Source organism: Bos taurus, chromosome 3, assembly GCF_002263795.3.
Source record: "Bos taurus isolate L1 Dominette 01449 registration number 42190680 breed Hereford chromosome 3, ARS-UCD2.0, whole genome shotgun sequence".
NCBI classification, from domain to species: Eukaryota; Metazoa; Chordata; class Mammalia; order Artiodactyla; family Bovidae; genus Bos; species Bos taurus.
The window spans coordinates 34961427-34977607 of record NC_037330.1 but is presented as its reverse complement, the minus strand read 5'-3'; the positions used below and the strand labels follow the sequence as shown (position 1 = coordinate 34977607).

Sequence of the window (16181 nt, the reverse complement as noted above, 5' to 3'; positions counted from 1 at the left end):
TTCCTCTCATTAGATTATTCTTCTCTTCCATTTCTAACCCATTTTTCATCTATCATAGCTTCTCTTTTTTCTCACTTATTTTCTTCTCTATTTTCCTTTTTTTTCTTTCAATCTCCCATCCTCTTCCCCCTCCTATCTATCCAGCCCCCTTAAATCTTTCTCTTTTTTCACTTTCTGAAAATACCCCCACTATTTACTGTATACTTTTTCATTCTCCCTAATCCACTCACCTATTTTTATCCCCTAGGAGAAAATTCCTAGTCTGTATCTCCACAATACCCATCTATCTGGACACATAGCAAGTACTCCTGTTTATAATTATTATTTTTCAGCAGCACCATCAGCATATAGATTTGTTGTCTACATTTCTGTTAGGTTCTGAAGTATAAGAAAATATGCTTTTAATTCAGCACCAAGCATATTAACAATGGGCACTTAAAATATATATTTATTCTCTTTATTTTCCCTCTGAGTCCCTTTCCCATTTTTTCATCTCCTTATATGTCTCTGTTTCTATGTAGTTCTATATGGTATCCACATATTTTTCCTTTCCACCTCATTTTTAAATTTTCTACCAGGCCTGGTCGCTGAGGAAGCCAACTCTTCTATTTCTACCTGCAAAAGAGAACTTTCAATTTCTGCTCTTTTCTGAAAGCTAACTGAATTTAGTCACTTGACAGGATACAATATAGGTTACACATGGAATCAAACGTACAGAAGAATGATAGGTTATTTGCCTTACTGTCTTATGCCAGTTAACTCACAGTGTACAATTATAACTATTCAGCTTATTTTCATAGTATCTTGGAAGCGATCAGCTGCCTCCAGATGAAGCTGAACATTTCCTTCCCAGCCACTGGTTGCACATTCACTGACGTGAATGATGAACACAAATGTCCTACCTTTTGAGGGAAGCATATAGACATAGAAGTTGCTGCTGATGCTCTGGGAGAATGGGAGGGTTATGTGGGCCAAATCAGTGGTGAGAATGACAAATAAGGTTTCTCCATTAAGCACGGTGGCTTGACCCATGGCCATGTCCACCACTACTGAGGAAGAAGCAATCCTGTTATAGACCAAAGAGAAATGGAGAAAGGAAATGAAATCTGTTCAGAGTTGCACTCTGAATGCCAATGTGAGTGTTTTCAACTTGGTTATTGCAAAAATGAGATATTCCTAATTCTACTGTGCCTCACTGCCTGGGACACATGCACCTCCCCCCCCCCCAAAAAAAATAGCCAAATCCGCAAATTTTTCAGTCACTAAAGAAGATGATGTTCACAAGTATGTTGTCAGAAATCCCCTGAACAAAGAAGGTATGAAACCCAGGACCATAGTACACCAGATTCAGTATTTTGTTGCTCCATGTGCCCTGCAACACAGATACTGGCATAATACTCTGAAGAAATGGCATACTAAGGAAAATAAGGAAGAGGCAACGAGAATATTATGAACTTTTGACCAAGAGAATGAAGCAAGCCAAACAAAAACAGGAGCAGACTGCCCAGAGATGGAGGCTGTCCTCCCTGAGGGCCCCTATCTTTAACTCTGAGTCAGTCAAAAATTTTTACTCTTTATTTTTTTTTGGCCATGTGGCATGTGGGGTCCTACTCCAACCAAGGGTTAAACCCACACACCCCGCACTGGAAGTGCAGAGTCTTAATCACTGGGCCACCAAGAAAATCCCCCCAAATAAGATTTTCTGAGTCACAAACAAAATCATATAGCACCAAAAAATACTATTCATAATCCATTATCAAATATCACCTATGTTACCAAAAAAAGACAATAAAATACCCAGGTATGTAAATTTAATCACAAATTTAAATTTACTAGATTGTGAATTGGGCTTCCCTAGTGGCTCAGACAGTAAAGAATCCACCAGCAATGCAGGAGATGCAGATTTGATCCCAGGGTCGGGAAGATCTCCTAGAGAAGGACATGTCAACCCACTCCAGTATTCTTGCCTGGAGAATTCCATGGACAGAGGAGCCTGGTGGGTATAGTCCATGGGATTGCAAAGAGTTGGACACAACTGAGTGACTAACACTTACTTACTGAGATTTTGTATTATTAATTTTGTATCATTGTAAAGAAAGTATTCAGCAAATATTAAATTTAAAAATACTTTTTTTTTGCCACAGGGCATGTGGGATCTTAGTTCCCCAACCAGGGGTCGAACCCACACCCCCAAATTGGAAGTAGGGAATCTTAACCACTGGACTTCCAGGGAAGCTCAGCAAATATTAACTTTTAATTGACACTTAACAGATTAAAATTAAACATGCATTATTTTATAACTACTGTTGACAATCTATTAATCAGTAAAATAAAATTAAATATTATTAACTCTAAACAGATATTAGTCAGTAACACACTCCTAGTAACTTATTTTCCAATTCTTAGAAATATTATTAGTACTTAAGTAGATTAGAACCACGCTATTATGTTAGGTTTCAGGGACTCGAGACACCTATTAAGTTAGACTAATTGTATGTCTTAACACTTCATTCATAGATTCAATTATAATCCTGAGAAAAAATTTCTAAGAGTGGTTCTATTATTATTTCAAATAAAAATTAATTTTAAAAGCATCTGAAAGAAAATTAAGGCATCTTTTAATACTGAAAATAAGAAAATTTATGTTTTCATAAAAAATGTAAAACTTCAGGGAGTAGTATGAAATGTGCCAAAACATTTCTTTTGAAAATTATCAAGATTTTTTTCAAGTTACTTTAATGCTTAAGGGCTAAAGTGCAAACTACCTGCATCATGACCTTCAAGCGGTCAAAAGGTGCCATGCACGTCCTTGCAACTCCACCGGCTATCCCTCCTGCCACCAAGCGCTTCCACCAATTTCCAGAACGTTTTTCCTGTTCAGTAATGTCATCTGGAATAGCTATGCTCTCCCCTATGTCAATCATCTGATAAAACATAAAACAGAATTAGACGGTCAAGTGAAAACACTTGATAAGTAAAAGGATAACTCTGTACAAAGACCAAAAACCCAAAGATTATTTTTCATATCTCACCTCCTGTTAATGAAGATTGACAATATTCTTAGCACTTGTACTAGACCAAATAATTTCTAATAGCACGTTCATGTATTGATTTAATGTAATATCCCAACTGGAGGTTTTAGTTTTAAATTCTCAAGCTATTTAGAGAATTCTCAAATATTAGACTAATCTCTTCCATGAAAAACCTAAACACTCCATGCAGGGATCATGTCCTAGTTATGCAACATAGTGTCTACCACACAGTAAATAAGGAATAAATGCTTAAAATTTTTTTCTCTATTTTATTTCAAGTTCTCTCAGATTACAAAACTTAACCTGAGTCAAAATTCAAGAGTAGCATTTTATATGTTTTCATTTCTTTCTCTATTATTTACACGGACTTCAAATGTCAGTTTTCTTTTTAAAAATCTGAATTCTAACAAGGTTTGCATTTCACTTAATTTTCAGTTATTATACATGATTTTGCTAAGACTACACATTTTTGCTAAATGTTGGGCAGTGTGGTTCAGTAGGAAAAGGGCCAAATTGGAGCTAGGTTCCATTACTTGTCAACCATAGTGTGTGTGTGTTAGTCACTCAGTCGTGTCCTACTCTTTGCAATCCCATGGACTAAAGCCCGCCAGGCTCCTCTGTCCATGGGATTTTCCAGGCAATCATAGCGAACAAGTCTTTTCTCTGCTTCTTAGTTTTCCGATCTTCATTTATTCACTCATTGAGCACCCTCTTTCCAAGCACCATCTCACCTCAGTGCCTTTGTTATTTTCCCCCTGCCTAGAACATTTCTCCTTGGCTCTTTCCATGGCTTCCTCCCTAATATGTAGCACAATCTTAATTGGTTCATTTCTATTGAGTGCTTTTTCCTCTAGAAGGTAAGCCTAATAAAAGCATCAAACTGGTCTCTCTTGTGCATCGATAAACCTAGCACCTTGGTCAGGGGAGATAACAGTGTTCCCTAAGTGGTGGTTGAATTAGTGAATTAAACTCCATGGCCCTGGGCTACATATGAGAAATGTAATGGTGCATAAATCAGTTTCTGCCCTCTAGTCCTGAATATTCATCGAAAGAACTGATGCTTTTGAACTGTGGTGTTGGAGAAGACTCTTGAGAGTCCCTTGGACTACAAGGAGATCCAATCAGTCCATCCTAAAGGAGACCAGTCCTGGGTGTTCATTGGAAGGACTGATGTTGAAGCTGAAACTCCAATACTTTGGCCACCTGATGCGAAGAGCTGACTCATTTGAAAAGACAAGAAAGCTTATTGCATCATTATTTATAATGGAAAAAATCTAGAAATGACACAAATGTTCAACAATTGTGAAGCTGATAAATAAATATATATATATATATATATATATATATATATGTATGTATGTGTTCATACACTGGTATACTATATGAGAGAAAAAGAATAGAATACAAACATCAACATAGTTTAATGTAAATAAGTAGAATGTTAAAATATCATATACAGTTCAAAAACAGGCAAAATCAAATAATATGTTGCTTATACATACATACTTGGTGCTAAAAGTATAAAGAAAAAGGAGAAAAATGGTTTACAGAAAATTCAGTATATTGGTTAACTCTTGGTGGAAGAAGAGGCATATGACTGGGGAGGACACAAGGGTTTTAAAGTAAGGAGAATGCCGATTTCTTAACTTGGTAGTGAGTACATTAGGGTTAATGATACAATTTCTAATTGTACTTATGTTATTTATACTTTTTTGTATTTGTGCTGTTTATGTCACAATAACAAAGAATTTTATAAAAACAAAAAGAACGTCTACACTGACTTCCGTACCATTTGGCATGTGTTACTGCCAGACCAACTCTTACTTTCAGACAAAGGCACTGAATTGTGACAGAAGGCTTGGTTTTGTGAAATAACAAAAAAGAAAAATAGAAATGGATGATGTGATGACAGTTTAAATAGACACTTTAGAAAACAGCTTCATTGAAAGAATGCAGTGATATGGGCAGTCACTAGAAGAGGGGGCATGGTCAAGGGTGTATTTTTAAATGGGAGAAATTGTAGTGTTTTTGTACGCTTATGGGAATGATACAACAGAGATGCAAAAATTGATTGTGACTGAGACTACTGCTCAACAGACTCTATCCTCTTTTTTTGTTTTGTGACAACCCAGTCACATCCACGTTCTGCATTTTGCCTGGGTAAATGGCCACTCAAATAGAAACCACATTTCCACACTTCCCTAGGAGCTTGTGTAGACACTAGTCTAGATTTTGGCCAGTTAGTTATGAACAGAGTAAATATGTACAACCTCCACTTCACATCCTTAAAAATGAAGCAATGACCCAGCTTCAACTATGCACATGAGGACAACATCTTGGAGAACAGAAAGAACCAGTGGATTTCTCAAGGCTTTCGTGAAACAGAGGTACCCTATCAGCTTAAGCAAGCCTTACTATTACATGAATAAGAAATAGATTTCTATCTTATCTAAGTCACTGTCTTTGGGATGTTGTTGCTATAGTTTCTTATCTCTCATACTGATGTTGCAAGAGAGAGGGAACAATAACAGGAGTAAAGTAAATGAGAGTAAATGAGAGGAATCCAATCCAATGCCCAGGTACAGCACTTGGCATGGGAAGTTTTCAAGTATATCACACCACAAAACTGACATCAATAAGGTAGGAAGATTTATGCTATAGAGAGGGGGCCAGGGAGAAATCCTTTGCAGATGGGTCCAAAGGAGAGAGGAGCAAAACATATTGATAACAAATAACACACTCTACTTCACTGGCTTATTCCAGTGCTATAACTCAGAATTTTGAGGCATCCAGGAAATTTCAGAAAGCATCTCTTTGCCCATGGTATTATAAAACAAATAGATACTATTAAGTAGTTAGGTGTGTGCTAAGTGGCTTCAGTCGTGTCTGACTCTTTGCAACCCTATGGACTGTAGCCCGCCAGGCTCCTCTGTCCATGGAATTCTCCAAGCAAGATACTGGAGTGGGTTACCATGCCCTCCTCCAAAGGATCTTCCCAACTACTTAACAAGGGCTTCCCAGGTGGCACTAGTGGTAAAGACCCAGGGTCTTTCTTTACCTTCCATCAAATTGTATAGTTTGTAATATATTAAGGTAATGGTATTATAGTGACAAATAATAACACATTCTGGTTGTCAAGTCCTTATTTTGTGTCAGAGGCTATTCTAAATTTGTGGTTTGTTAATTAACTTAATGTAATAACGAATGATAAACCTGGTAAATCATGTAATTTTGGAGAAGATGGAGAGGTGAGTGGGCCCTGAGACCAACACCTCTGCTGATAATCTGCTGAAGCATAAGTTTTGTAGAGGTGGCATTCTAAGCAAATGCACATTTGTTCATTATTGTAGTTCAAAAAGAATTCAACAGTATATTAAAAAGATCACATACTCCAATTGCTGCTGCTGTTAAGTCACTTCAGTTGTGTCTGACTCTGTGTGACGCCATAGATGGCAGCCCACCAGGCTCCACCGTCCCTGGGATCTTCCAGGCAAGAACATTGGAGTGGGTTGCCATTTCCTTCTCCCATACTCCCATTAAATGGGATTTATCTCTGGAATGCAAGGATGTTTAAGCATATACAAATCAATAAATATGACACATTATATTAACAGAACAAAGGATAACAATTAGATCGTCTTAATAGATGCACAAAAGCACTTGACAAAATTCAGTATCCTTTATGATTTGTTGTTGTTCAGTCGCTCAGTCATATCCAGCTCTTTGCAACCCCATGGACTGCAGCATGTTAGGCTTCCCTGTCCTTCACCATCTTCTGGGAGTTTACTCAAATTCATGTCCATTGAGTCAGTGATGCCATCCAACCACCTCATCCTCTGTCAACCCCTTCTTCTCCAGCTTTCAGTCCTTCCCAGCATCAGGGTCTTTTCCAATTAGTTGGCTCTTCACATCAGGTGCAAAGTATTACAGCTTCAGCTTCAGCATCAGTCATTCCAATGAATATTCAGGACTGATTTCCTTTAGGATTGACTGGTTTGATCTCCTTGCTGTTCAAGGGACTCTCAAGAGTCTTCTCCAACATCACAGTTCAAAAGCATCAATTCTTTGGTGCTCAGCTTTCTTTATGGTCCAGCTCTCACATTCATATATGACTATTGGAAAAACCATGGCTTTGACTAGATGGACTTTTATTGCAGTAATGTCTTTGCTTTTTAATATGCTGTCTAGGTTTACCATAGCTTTTCTTCCAAGGAGCAAGTGTTTTTTAATTTCATGGCTAAAGTCACTATCTGCAGTGATTTTGGAGCCCAAGGAAATAAAATCTGTCACTGTTTCCATTGTTTCCCCATCTATTTGTCATGCAGCGATGGGACTGGATGCCATGATCTTAGTTTTCTGAATGTTGAGTTTTAAGCCAGCTTTTTCACTCTCTTCTTTCACCTTCATCAAGAGGCTCTTTAGTTCCTCTTTGCTTTCTGCCATTAGGGTGGTGTCATCTGCATATCTGAGGTTATTGATATTTCTCCCAGCAATCTTGATTCCAGCTTGTGCTTCATCCATCCCGGCATTTTGCATGATGTACTCTGCATAAATAAGCAGGTTGATGATACACAGCCTTGACATACTCCTTTCCCAATTTGGAATCAGTTCGTTGTTCCACATCTGGTTCTAACTGTTGCTTCTTGACTTGCATACAGGTTTCTCAAGAGGCAGGTTAAGATGATCTGGTATTCCCATCTCTTTAAGAATTTTCCAGTTTGTTGTAATCCACACAGTCAAAGGCTTTAGCATAGTCAACAAAGCAGAAGTAGACATTTTTCTGGAATTCTCCAGCTTTTTCTATGATCCAGCAGATGTTGGGAATTTGACCTCTGGTTCCTCTGTCTTTTCTAAATCCAGCTTGTACATCTAGATGTTCTTGGCTCACCTACTATTGAAGCGTAGCTTGGAGGATTTTGAGCATTACCTTGGTAGCATGTGAAATGAGTGCAGTTGTGCGGTAGTTTGAATGTTCTTTGGCATTTCCCTTCTTTGGAATTGGAATGAAAACTGAACTTTTACAGGTCACTATGGTCACTGCTGAGTTTTCTCAATTTGCTGGCATATTGAATGTAGTGCTTTAAGAACATCATCTTTTAGGATTTGAAATAGCTCAGCTGGAATTCCATCACCTCCACTAGCTTTGTTTGTAGCTGATGCTTCACGATTAAAAAGTCCTTACAATTAAAAAAAAAAACTCAAAAAAATTGGGTGTAGAATAAATGTACCTCAACATAAAAAAGTCATATATGACTATATATATATAGTCATATATAACATTAATCATACTCAGTGATGAAAAGTTTTAAGCTTTTCCTTAAAATCAGGAACAAGATGATGGTGACCACTCTCACCACTCCTGATCAACATAGTAGTGAAAGTTTTAGCCACAACAATTAAGCAAGTGAAAGAAACAAAAAGCTTACAAATTGGAAAGAAAGTAAAATTGTCCCTGTTTGGAATAACATGATTTTATATTATTTAAAAAAAAACAAACCCTAAAGACTCCACCAAAAAAACTGTTAGAACTAGTCAATGAAATAAGTAAAGTTGCAAGATATACAATCAGCATTCAAGAATCAGTTGAATTTCTATTTACTAACAATAAATATCTAAAATGGAAATTTAGAAAATTCCATTCATAATAGCATCAATAAAATACTTAAAAGTAAAGTTAACCAAAGAGGTAAAAGACAATCAAAAACTGTAAGACATTGATGTAAGAATTAAAGAATACATAAATAAATGAAAAGATATGACAAGCTCATGGATTGGAAGAATTAGTACTGTTAAAATACCCATATGACCCAAAGACATCTGTAGACTCAGTGCAATTCTTAGAAAAATTCCAATGGCATTTTTCAAAGAATCAGAAAAAATAAAGTCCTAAAACGTGTATATGTGTGATTAGGCCACCCAAGATGGCTTGATCTCCTGCTCTCTGTACACACCCTGCTTGACCAGTACCTGCTTCATCTACACCCTATTCACATGACAGACTTTCTTATATACTTGCCCTCGCCCACTCAAAGATTGTTCTAATCTTTAGATCAGAATATCTCCACCCTAATAGACTATCAAAGGGGTGGTGAGGGTGTGTCCTTCTGCTAGTTTCCCTGGTAATCCATAACCCAACCTGATGTCAATTCCCACTGTAACTGATAACCCTCATCCCAGGAGCAAAGACTACCACCATCTTCTGCCTACCAAGTGCTGCACATAGTAGGATATTGCTCCAGGACCTTGCTTTAGCTGTGTAAATCCCTCTATCCATTAAACCATTGATGTCTCTGTTGCTGACCCCAGGCTCTTTCTCCTGTCTCAAGGCTAGACAAGTACAAGGCTTTCAGGTCTGTGAGGTGCAATCCAATAGTATGGACCCTCAAAAGACCTCAAATAGCCAAATAAATCTTGATACAAAAGAACAAAGCTGAAGGCATCACATTTATGGATTTCAAACTATACAACAAAACTATAGCAATCAAAACATACAGTATTAGCATAAATACAAATATATAAATCAATGGAACAGAGTCAAGAGCCCAGAAATTTATTTATTTATAAATAAATGATTTATAAATCATTTTTGTAAAGATTTATAATCCTTTCTTTTCAGCTAATATTTGACAAGAACACTCAATAAGGAAAGTATAGTCTCCTAACTGTGTCAGGAAAACTGGCTAACCACATGCAGCAGAATGAAATCGGACCACTATCTTACATTACTCACAAAAATTAATTCAAAATGGATTATAGACTTAAAATATAAGATCTGAAACTGTAAAACTAACCAGAAGAAAACATAAGAGACCAATGGACAGATCATTCAGACAGAAAATCAGTAAGGACACACAAGCCTTAAATGATAGGTTAGACCAGATGAACTTAATTTATATTTATAGACCATCCCATCTAAAAGCAGCAGAATACACTTTCTTCTAATGTGCACATGGAACATTCTCCAGGTAGATCACATGTTGAGCCACAAATCAAGCCTTGGTAAATTTAAGAAAACTGAAATCATTTCAAGCCTTTTTTCTGACTGCAATGCTATGAGATTAGAAATTAATTACAAGAAAAAACTGTAAAAAACACAAACCACAAACACATGGAGGCTAAACAATATGTTACTAAACAATCAATAGATCACTGAAAAAATTGAAGAAGAAATTTAAAAAATACCTAGAGACAAATGACAATGAAACCCTCAGAACCCAAAATCCATGGGACACAGCAAAGGCAGTTCTAAGAAGGAAGTTTATAGCAGAACAATCTTACCTTGGGAAACAAGAAAACTCTCAAATGAACAACCTAACCTAAAACTAAAAGCTAGTTCTTTGAAAAGATAAACAACATTGATAAACCTTTAGCCAGATTCAGCAAGAAAAAAGGGGAAAGGGTTCGTTAATAAAATTAGAAATGAAAAAAGAGAAGTTTCAAATGACACCACAGAAATACAAAGGATTATAAGAGACTACTACAAGCAACTATATGCTAATAAAGTGGACAACCTAGAAAAAATGGACAAATTCTTAGACAAGTACAAACTGGCAAGACTGAATCAGGAAGAAACAGAAAATACAAATAGACCAATCACAAGTATTGAAATGGAAAATATGATTTAAAAACTTCCAACTAACAAAAGTTCAGAACTAAATGGCTTCACAGGTGAATTCCATCAAACATTTGGAGACGAGTTAACACCTATCCTTCTGAAACAATTTCCAAAAACTGCAGAGGAAGAAACACTCCCAAATTCATTCTATGAGGCCACCATCACCCTGATACTAAAACCAGATAAAGATACCACACACAAAAAAAGAAAATTAAAGGTCAATATCAGTGAAGAATATACTCACAAAAAATTCTTAAAAAGATATTAGAAAATTGAATTAAACACCACATTAAAAAAATTATATACCATGATCAAGTGGAATATACCCCAGGGGTGCAAGGATTCTTCCATATATACAAATCAATCAATGTGATACACTACATTAACAAATTGAAAATAAAAAATATATGATAATGTCATAGATGCAGAAAAAGCTCTTGACAAAACTCAACACCTATTTATGATAAAAACTCTCCAGAAAGTGGGAATAGAGAAAACAAACTTCAACATAATAAAGACCACAAACAACAAACCCACAGCTAACATCATTCTCAGCAGTGAAAAACTGAAAGCATTTCCTCTAAGATCAAGAGCAGGACAAGAATATCCATTCTCACCCACTTTTATTCAACAGAGTTTTGGATGTCCTATCCATGGCAATCAGAAAGGAAAATGAAATAAAAGGAATCCAAATTAGAAAATAAGAAGTTAAACTGACACTGTTTGCAAATGACATGATACTACACGTGATACTACACTACACTAAAGACGCTGCCAGAAAATTACTAGAGCTCATCAATAAATTTGGTAAAGTTGCTGGATAAAAAAAGTTGAATTCCTATATACTAGCAACAAAAGATCAGAAAGAGAAATTAAGAGAACAATCCCATGTTACATCACATCAAAAAGAATAAAATATCTAGGAATACATCTACGTAAAGAGGCAAAAAAGACATGTAGTCTGAAAACTATAAGATGCTGATGAAATAAATCAAAGTTGACAAAAACAGAGAGAAAACCATGGTCTTGGGCTGGAAGAATAAATATTGTCAAAATGATTATACTACCCAAAGCAATCTACAGATTCAGTGCAATCTCTATCAAATCCCCAGAGGTATTTTTCACAGAATTGAACAAAAATCTTTTTAATTTGTATGGTAACACAAAAGACCCCAAATAGCCAAAGCACTCTAGAGAGAGTAAAACAGAGCTGGGGGAATCAGGCTCCTTGACTCAAACTATACTACAAGGCTACAGTCATCAAAACAGTATGGTGCTGGTACAAAAACAGAAATACAGATCAATGGAACAGGATGGAAAGTCCAGAGATAAAGCCATGCACCTCCGGTCAACCAATCTATGACAAATGAGGAAAGAATATAAAATGGAGAAAAGACAGTCTCTTCAACAAGGGGTGCTAGGAAAACTAGACAGATATATATAAAAGAATGAACTGAGAACAACATACACAAAAATAAACTCAAAATGGAAGCCTGGATACTATAAAATCTTAGAGAAAAACAGGCAGAACACTCTCTGATATAAATTGCAGCAATATCTCTCCTGATCCACCTCTTAGACTAATGAAAATAAGAACAAAAATAAAATGGGACCTAATTAAACTTAAAAACTTGCACAGCAAAATGAAAACATAATCCACAGAATGGGAGAAAATATTTGCAAACGATGCAACTGATAAGGGATTAATCTCCAAAATATACGAACAGCCCATGCAGCTGTTGATGCAGCTCATGAGCTCATGCTCGTCCCCACCCCCCAAAAAAATGGACATAGATCTAAATAGACATTTCTCTAAAGAAGACACACAGATGGCCAAAAAGCACATGAAAAGATAATATCGCTAATTATTATAGAAATGCAAATCAAAACTACAATGAGGTAGTTTCACCTCACACTTGGTTAGAATGGTCATCATTAAAACATCTACAAACAATAAATGGTGGAGAGGGTGTGGAGAAAAGGGAACTCTTCTATACTGTTGGCTGGAATGTAAATTGGTACAGCCACTAAGGAGGTTCCTTTAAAAACTAAAAATAGAGCTTATGTATGATCTGGCAACCCTACTCCTGGCCATATACCTGGACAAAAATCATACTTTGAAAAGATATTCACTATATCATTATTCACAACAGTCAAGACATGGAAGCAACTAAAATGTCTATTGACAGAGGAATGCATAAAGAAAATGTGGGAGATATATACATATATAAAATCATATATGTAATATATATTATTGTATTATATATATATATATAATACAATAAAATATTACTCAGCCATAAAAAAAGAAGGAAATAATGTCATTTGCAGCAACATGGATGAACCTTGAGGGCATTATGCTTTGTGAAATAAGTCAGAAAAAGAAAGGCAAATACTGTATGTTATCACTTATATGTGCAATCTCTTACTAGGGGAATGGATAAGGAAAATGTATTCAATGTGTACTATGTCATAGTTAGAAGTAATAAACTAGATGAACACATAACAATAATAATGTCTTAAAATCATAACAAGTAAATAAAACAAGAAATAAGATGTGAACTTTAGCACAATACTATCTATGTAAATTTAAAACATACATGAAACATTGTATAATTTTTAAGAATATAGATTCAAGAATACAAATGGAAAAATGCCTATCACAATAAATAACATTTTGAACACATATATTACCTGCTGAACTCTTTTCTAAATATACTAATGTACTAATTTAATTCTCAAAACTCTAACCATTATTATCCCCAATATATAAATAAGGAAATTGAGGCACAGAGGGATTATATAGCTAGTAGGTGGCAGATGTGGGGTTTAAACCTTGGCAATCTGACATCAAAGATTATGCTCTTAGTCTTCCCCAAAATGTACATGAAAAGGAGGCATAAAATTACAATGGTAGATGCAAATATTATGCCCTGAAAAATGACTGACTTAACTCCCTGTGGGCTTCCCAGGTGGCTCAGATGGTAAAGAATCCTCCTGCAATGCAGGAGACCTGGGTTTGATCCCTGGGTTGGGAAGATGCCCTGAAGGGGGAAAAGGCATCCCACTCCACTATTCTTGCCTGGAGAATCCCCTGGGTCAGAGGAGCCTGGCAGGCTACAGTCCATGGGGTTGCATAGAGTTGGACATGACTAAGCGACTAAGCACATAACTCCCTGTACCTGAGATCTAAAAAAGAAAAAAAGCTTATTACTAAATCTCATTTGTTCCTCACAACTCTTAATCAAGTACTTATATTAAAATGGCAGAAAGATTATGTAGCTGATTCTTTCTGATTCTAAAATTTTGAATCTTAATCTTTACATTTTCTATGACAGAAGGCCTAATTGAGTACACTGTATCTGTGGAAAAAAGAAGGGTGTACTATTTTTCCACTTTTCTAGGACAATTAACTGTATAAGAGTCATTTATTCTCAACACAAAGTGGGCCTTTTCAGCAGATGGATATCTATATTAAGTTCTAGCTTTTAGCAAACAAAGTTATTGTGATAGCCATGTTTGCACACTTCTTGCTAAGAGTACTGTTACTTTAGACAGTGAGATCTAAAGAGATTATGTGATCATAAGAGATATGACATTTATGGCAAAATAAAAATAGAGCAAAATACAAAGTAATCTTACAGTAGAACGCTTCCAGAAATGAGCAATTTCATCGATATTTTTTGCAGGATGAAGCAAGAAGTAGTTCTTCCATTCATCCCAATCTACTGTCATTGTTCCATCTCTATCAATGCTGAAATTAAAAAAATATTTATAACAGAGTTAGCAACATTATAAAAATTAATTAAATACTTCCTACATATTTATTGTAGAAGCCACTTCTTTGGGCTTCATCAATTTTCCTATCTTTAATAAAAGTTTATTTTTTGGAATAGTTTAAGACTTTCAGAAAATCTTAGAGAGTATTTATCGAGATCCATTGTACAATTTATTAAGATAGGACTGAGAGTTCCCACATATCCCCGCATCCAGTTTCCCCTAATGGTAACATCTCATATTATTATGATCTATTTGTTACAATTAATAAACCAATATTGATATATTATTATTATTAACTAAAGTTCAGGCTTTAGTTCCTTTTTTTGTTTTAGGGTCCCACCTGAGATACCACAAGCCATTTGGTCATTACACCTCCTTAAGACTTTCTTGGCTATGAAAGTTTCTCAGATTTTCATTGTTTTTGATAACTTTAATAGTTTCAGTGTATGCTGATCCAGATATTTTGTAGAATATTCCTCTAATGGAATTTATTCTGTATTTCTTTTTAATTATTTACTTGTATGTGTTTCTCTCATACTTGCCTATGATCTTTCAAAAGGAAAGACAATTTCTAAGTCACTTCTACATCTTTTGGCACTAAGTACTCAATTTTGAATGAATAAATAAATGAATAAAATGGACTGAAGTTTAACCTTATACCTTTTGACTCTCTCTGGTAGTAGTTTTCCCCTGACCATCTCTTTTAACTCAATTCTAAAATAACCTACAATCAAGCTATCCTGTCAATCCTTTCAAAAATGTTTTATTGTAAATAACCTTACTTCTTGTTTAATTGTATGAAGGTTAGAGAACATATTCTACATGATTCAAATTCTATTTAGTTTTTCACATTTCCTTTATGACCCACCATATGGTCAATTCTTGTGAATTTTCTATGGGTCCTTAAAATAATGCATACCCTGCAGCTTTTGAATGCAATATTCTAGTTATACTTGTTAGGTAAAGATTGATGGTGTTGGTGGTGGTGGTTTAGTCACCAAGTCATGTCCAACTCTTGTGACCCCTAGACTGTAGCCCACCACGCTTCTCTATCCATGGGATTTCCCAGTGGTATTATTGAAATCTTCTATTTTTACTGATATTTTCCTGTGTGCTTGTACTATTACTGAGAAATGTGCAATAAACTTTCTTACTACAATCATTGTTTCATCTTGCTTCATAAATTTGAGGCTACGTTTTTAGATCCATACATATTTAGAATTGTTATATATTCCAAGTGAATTAAATCTCTAATAGTTATAAAATGCTTCTTTTAAGTTTTGTAATGAGTTTTGCCTTTGCCATTCTTTTTTCTTAAACAAAAGGAGATGTTAGCAACCTCAGTAAGATAGCAGAGCAGAAGGTACTATTCCTCCCCCAACAAGAAAACTATAGTTAGACAGCTACCCAGAAATGAGAAGATCCCTGAGAGGGTTCAAGAATCCAATTAAGAAACTATAACGACATGACGGAGCAAAAAAAAAAAAAAAAGTGGAGAATGATCACACAGAAACAATCCCTGATGAGGCTCACTTAGCTGATATGTGTGGAGATGGCAAGAAACAAAGAAGGGTGAGGGTTGACATCCACCAAGTGGCAGGTGTCATCATGGTCTCCAGCGGCCTGCTCTATGGAGGGCCCCAGCAGCCTTTGCCACTGAGGACTTCAACAGGCCCCACAACAGCCATAGATTCCCCACAGCTTTCACAGTGAAGGAACCTGAAGTGGCATCAGTGCAGACTCCAGAGCCTGCT

The 16181-nt window shown here is 35.8% G+C and overlaps 1 protein-coding gene and 1 pseudogene across 2 annotated transcripts in view; one reads left to right on the top strand and one right to left on the bottom strand.

The window, feature by feature from the left end:
* The window catches only part of LOC615258 (solute carrier family 25 (mitochondrial carrier; phosphate carrier), member 24-like), a 92211-nt gene that overhangs the window by 36945 nt on the left and 39085 nt on the right, over positions 1-16181 (bottom strand). For both annotated transcript variants that reach the window (XM_059885054.1, XM_024990049.2), the window contains exons 4-5: positions 14290-14401; positions 2766-2924 (exon numbers count right to left, since the gene is read on the bottom strand). In XM_059885054.1, coding sequence (XP_059741037.1) covers positions 2766-2924; positions 14290-14401 — 271 coding nt within the window. The remainder of the gene's footprint in view (positions 1-2765; positions 2925-14289; positions 14402-16181) is intronic.
* On the top strand, positions 829-1706 carry LOC112446055 (small ribosomal subunit protein eS6-like; annotated as a pseudogene).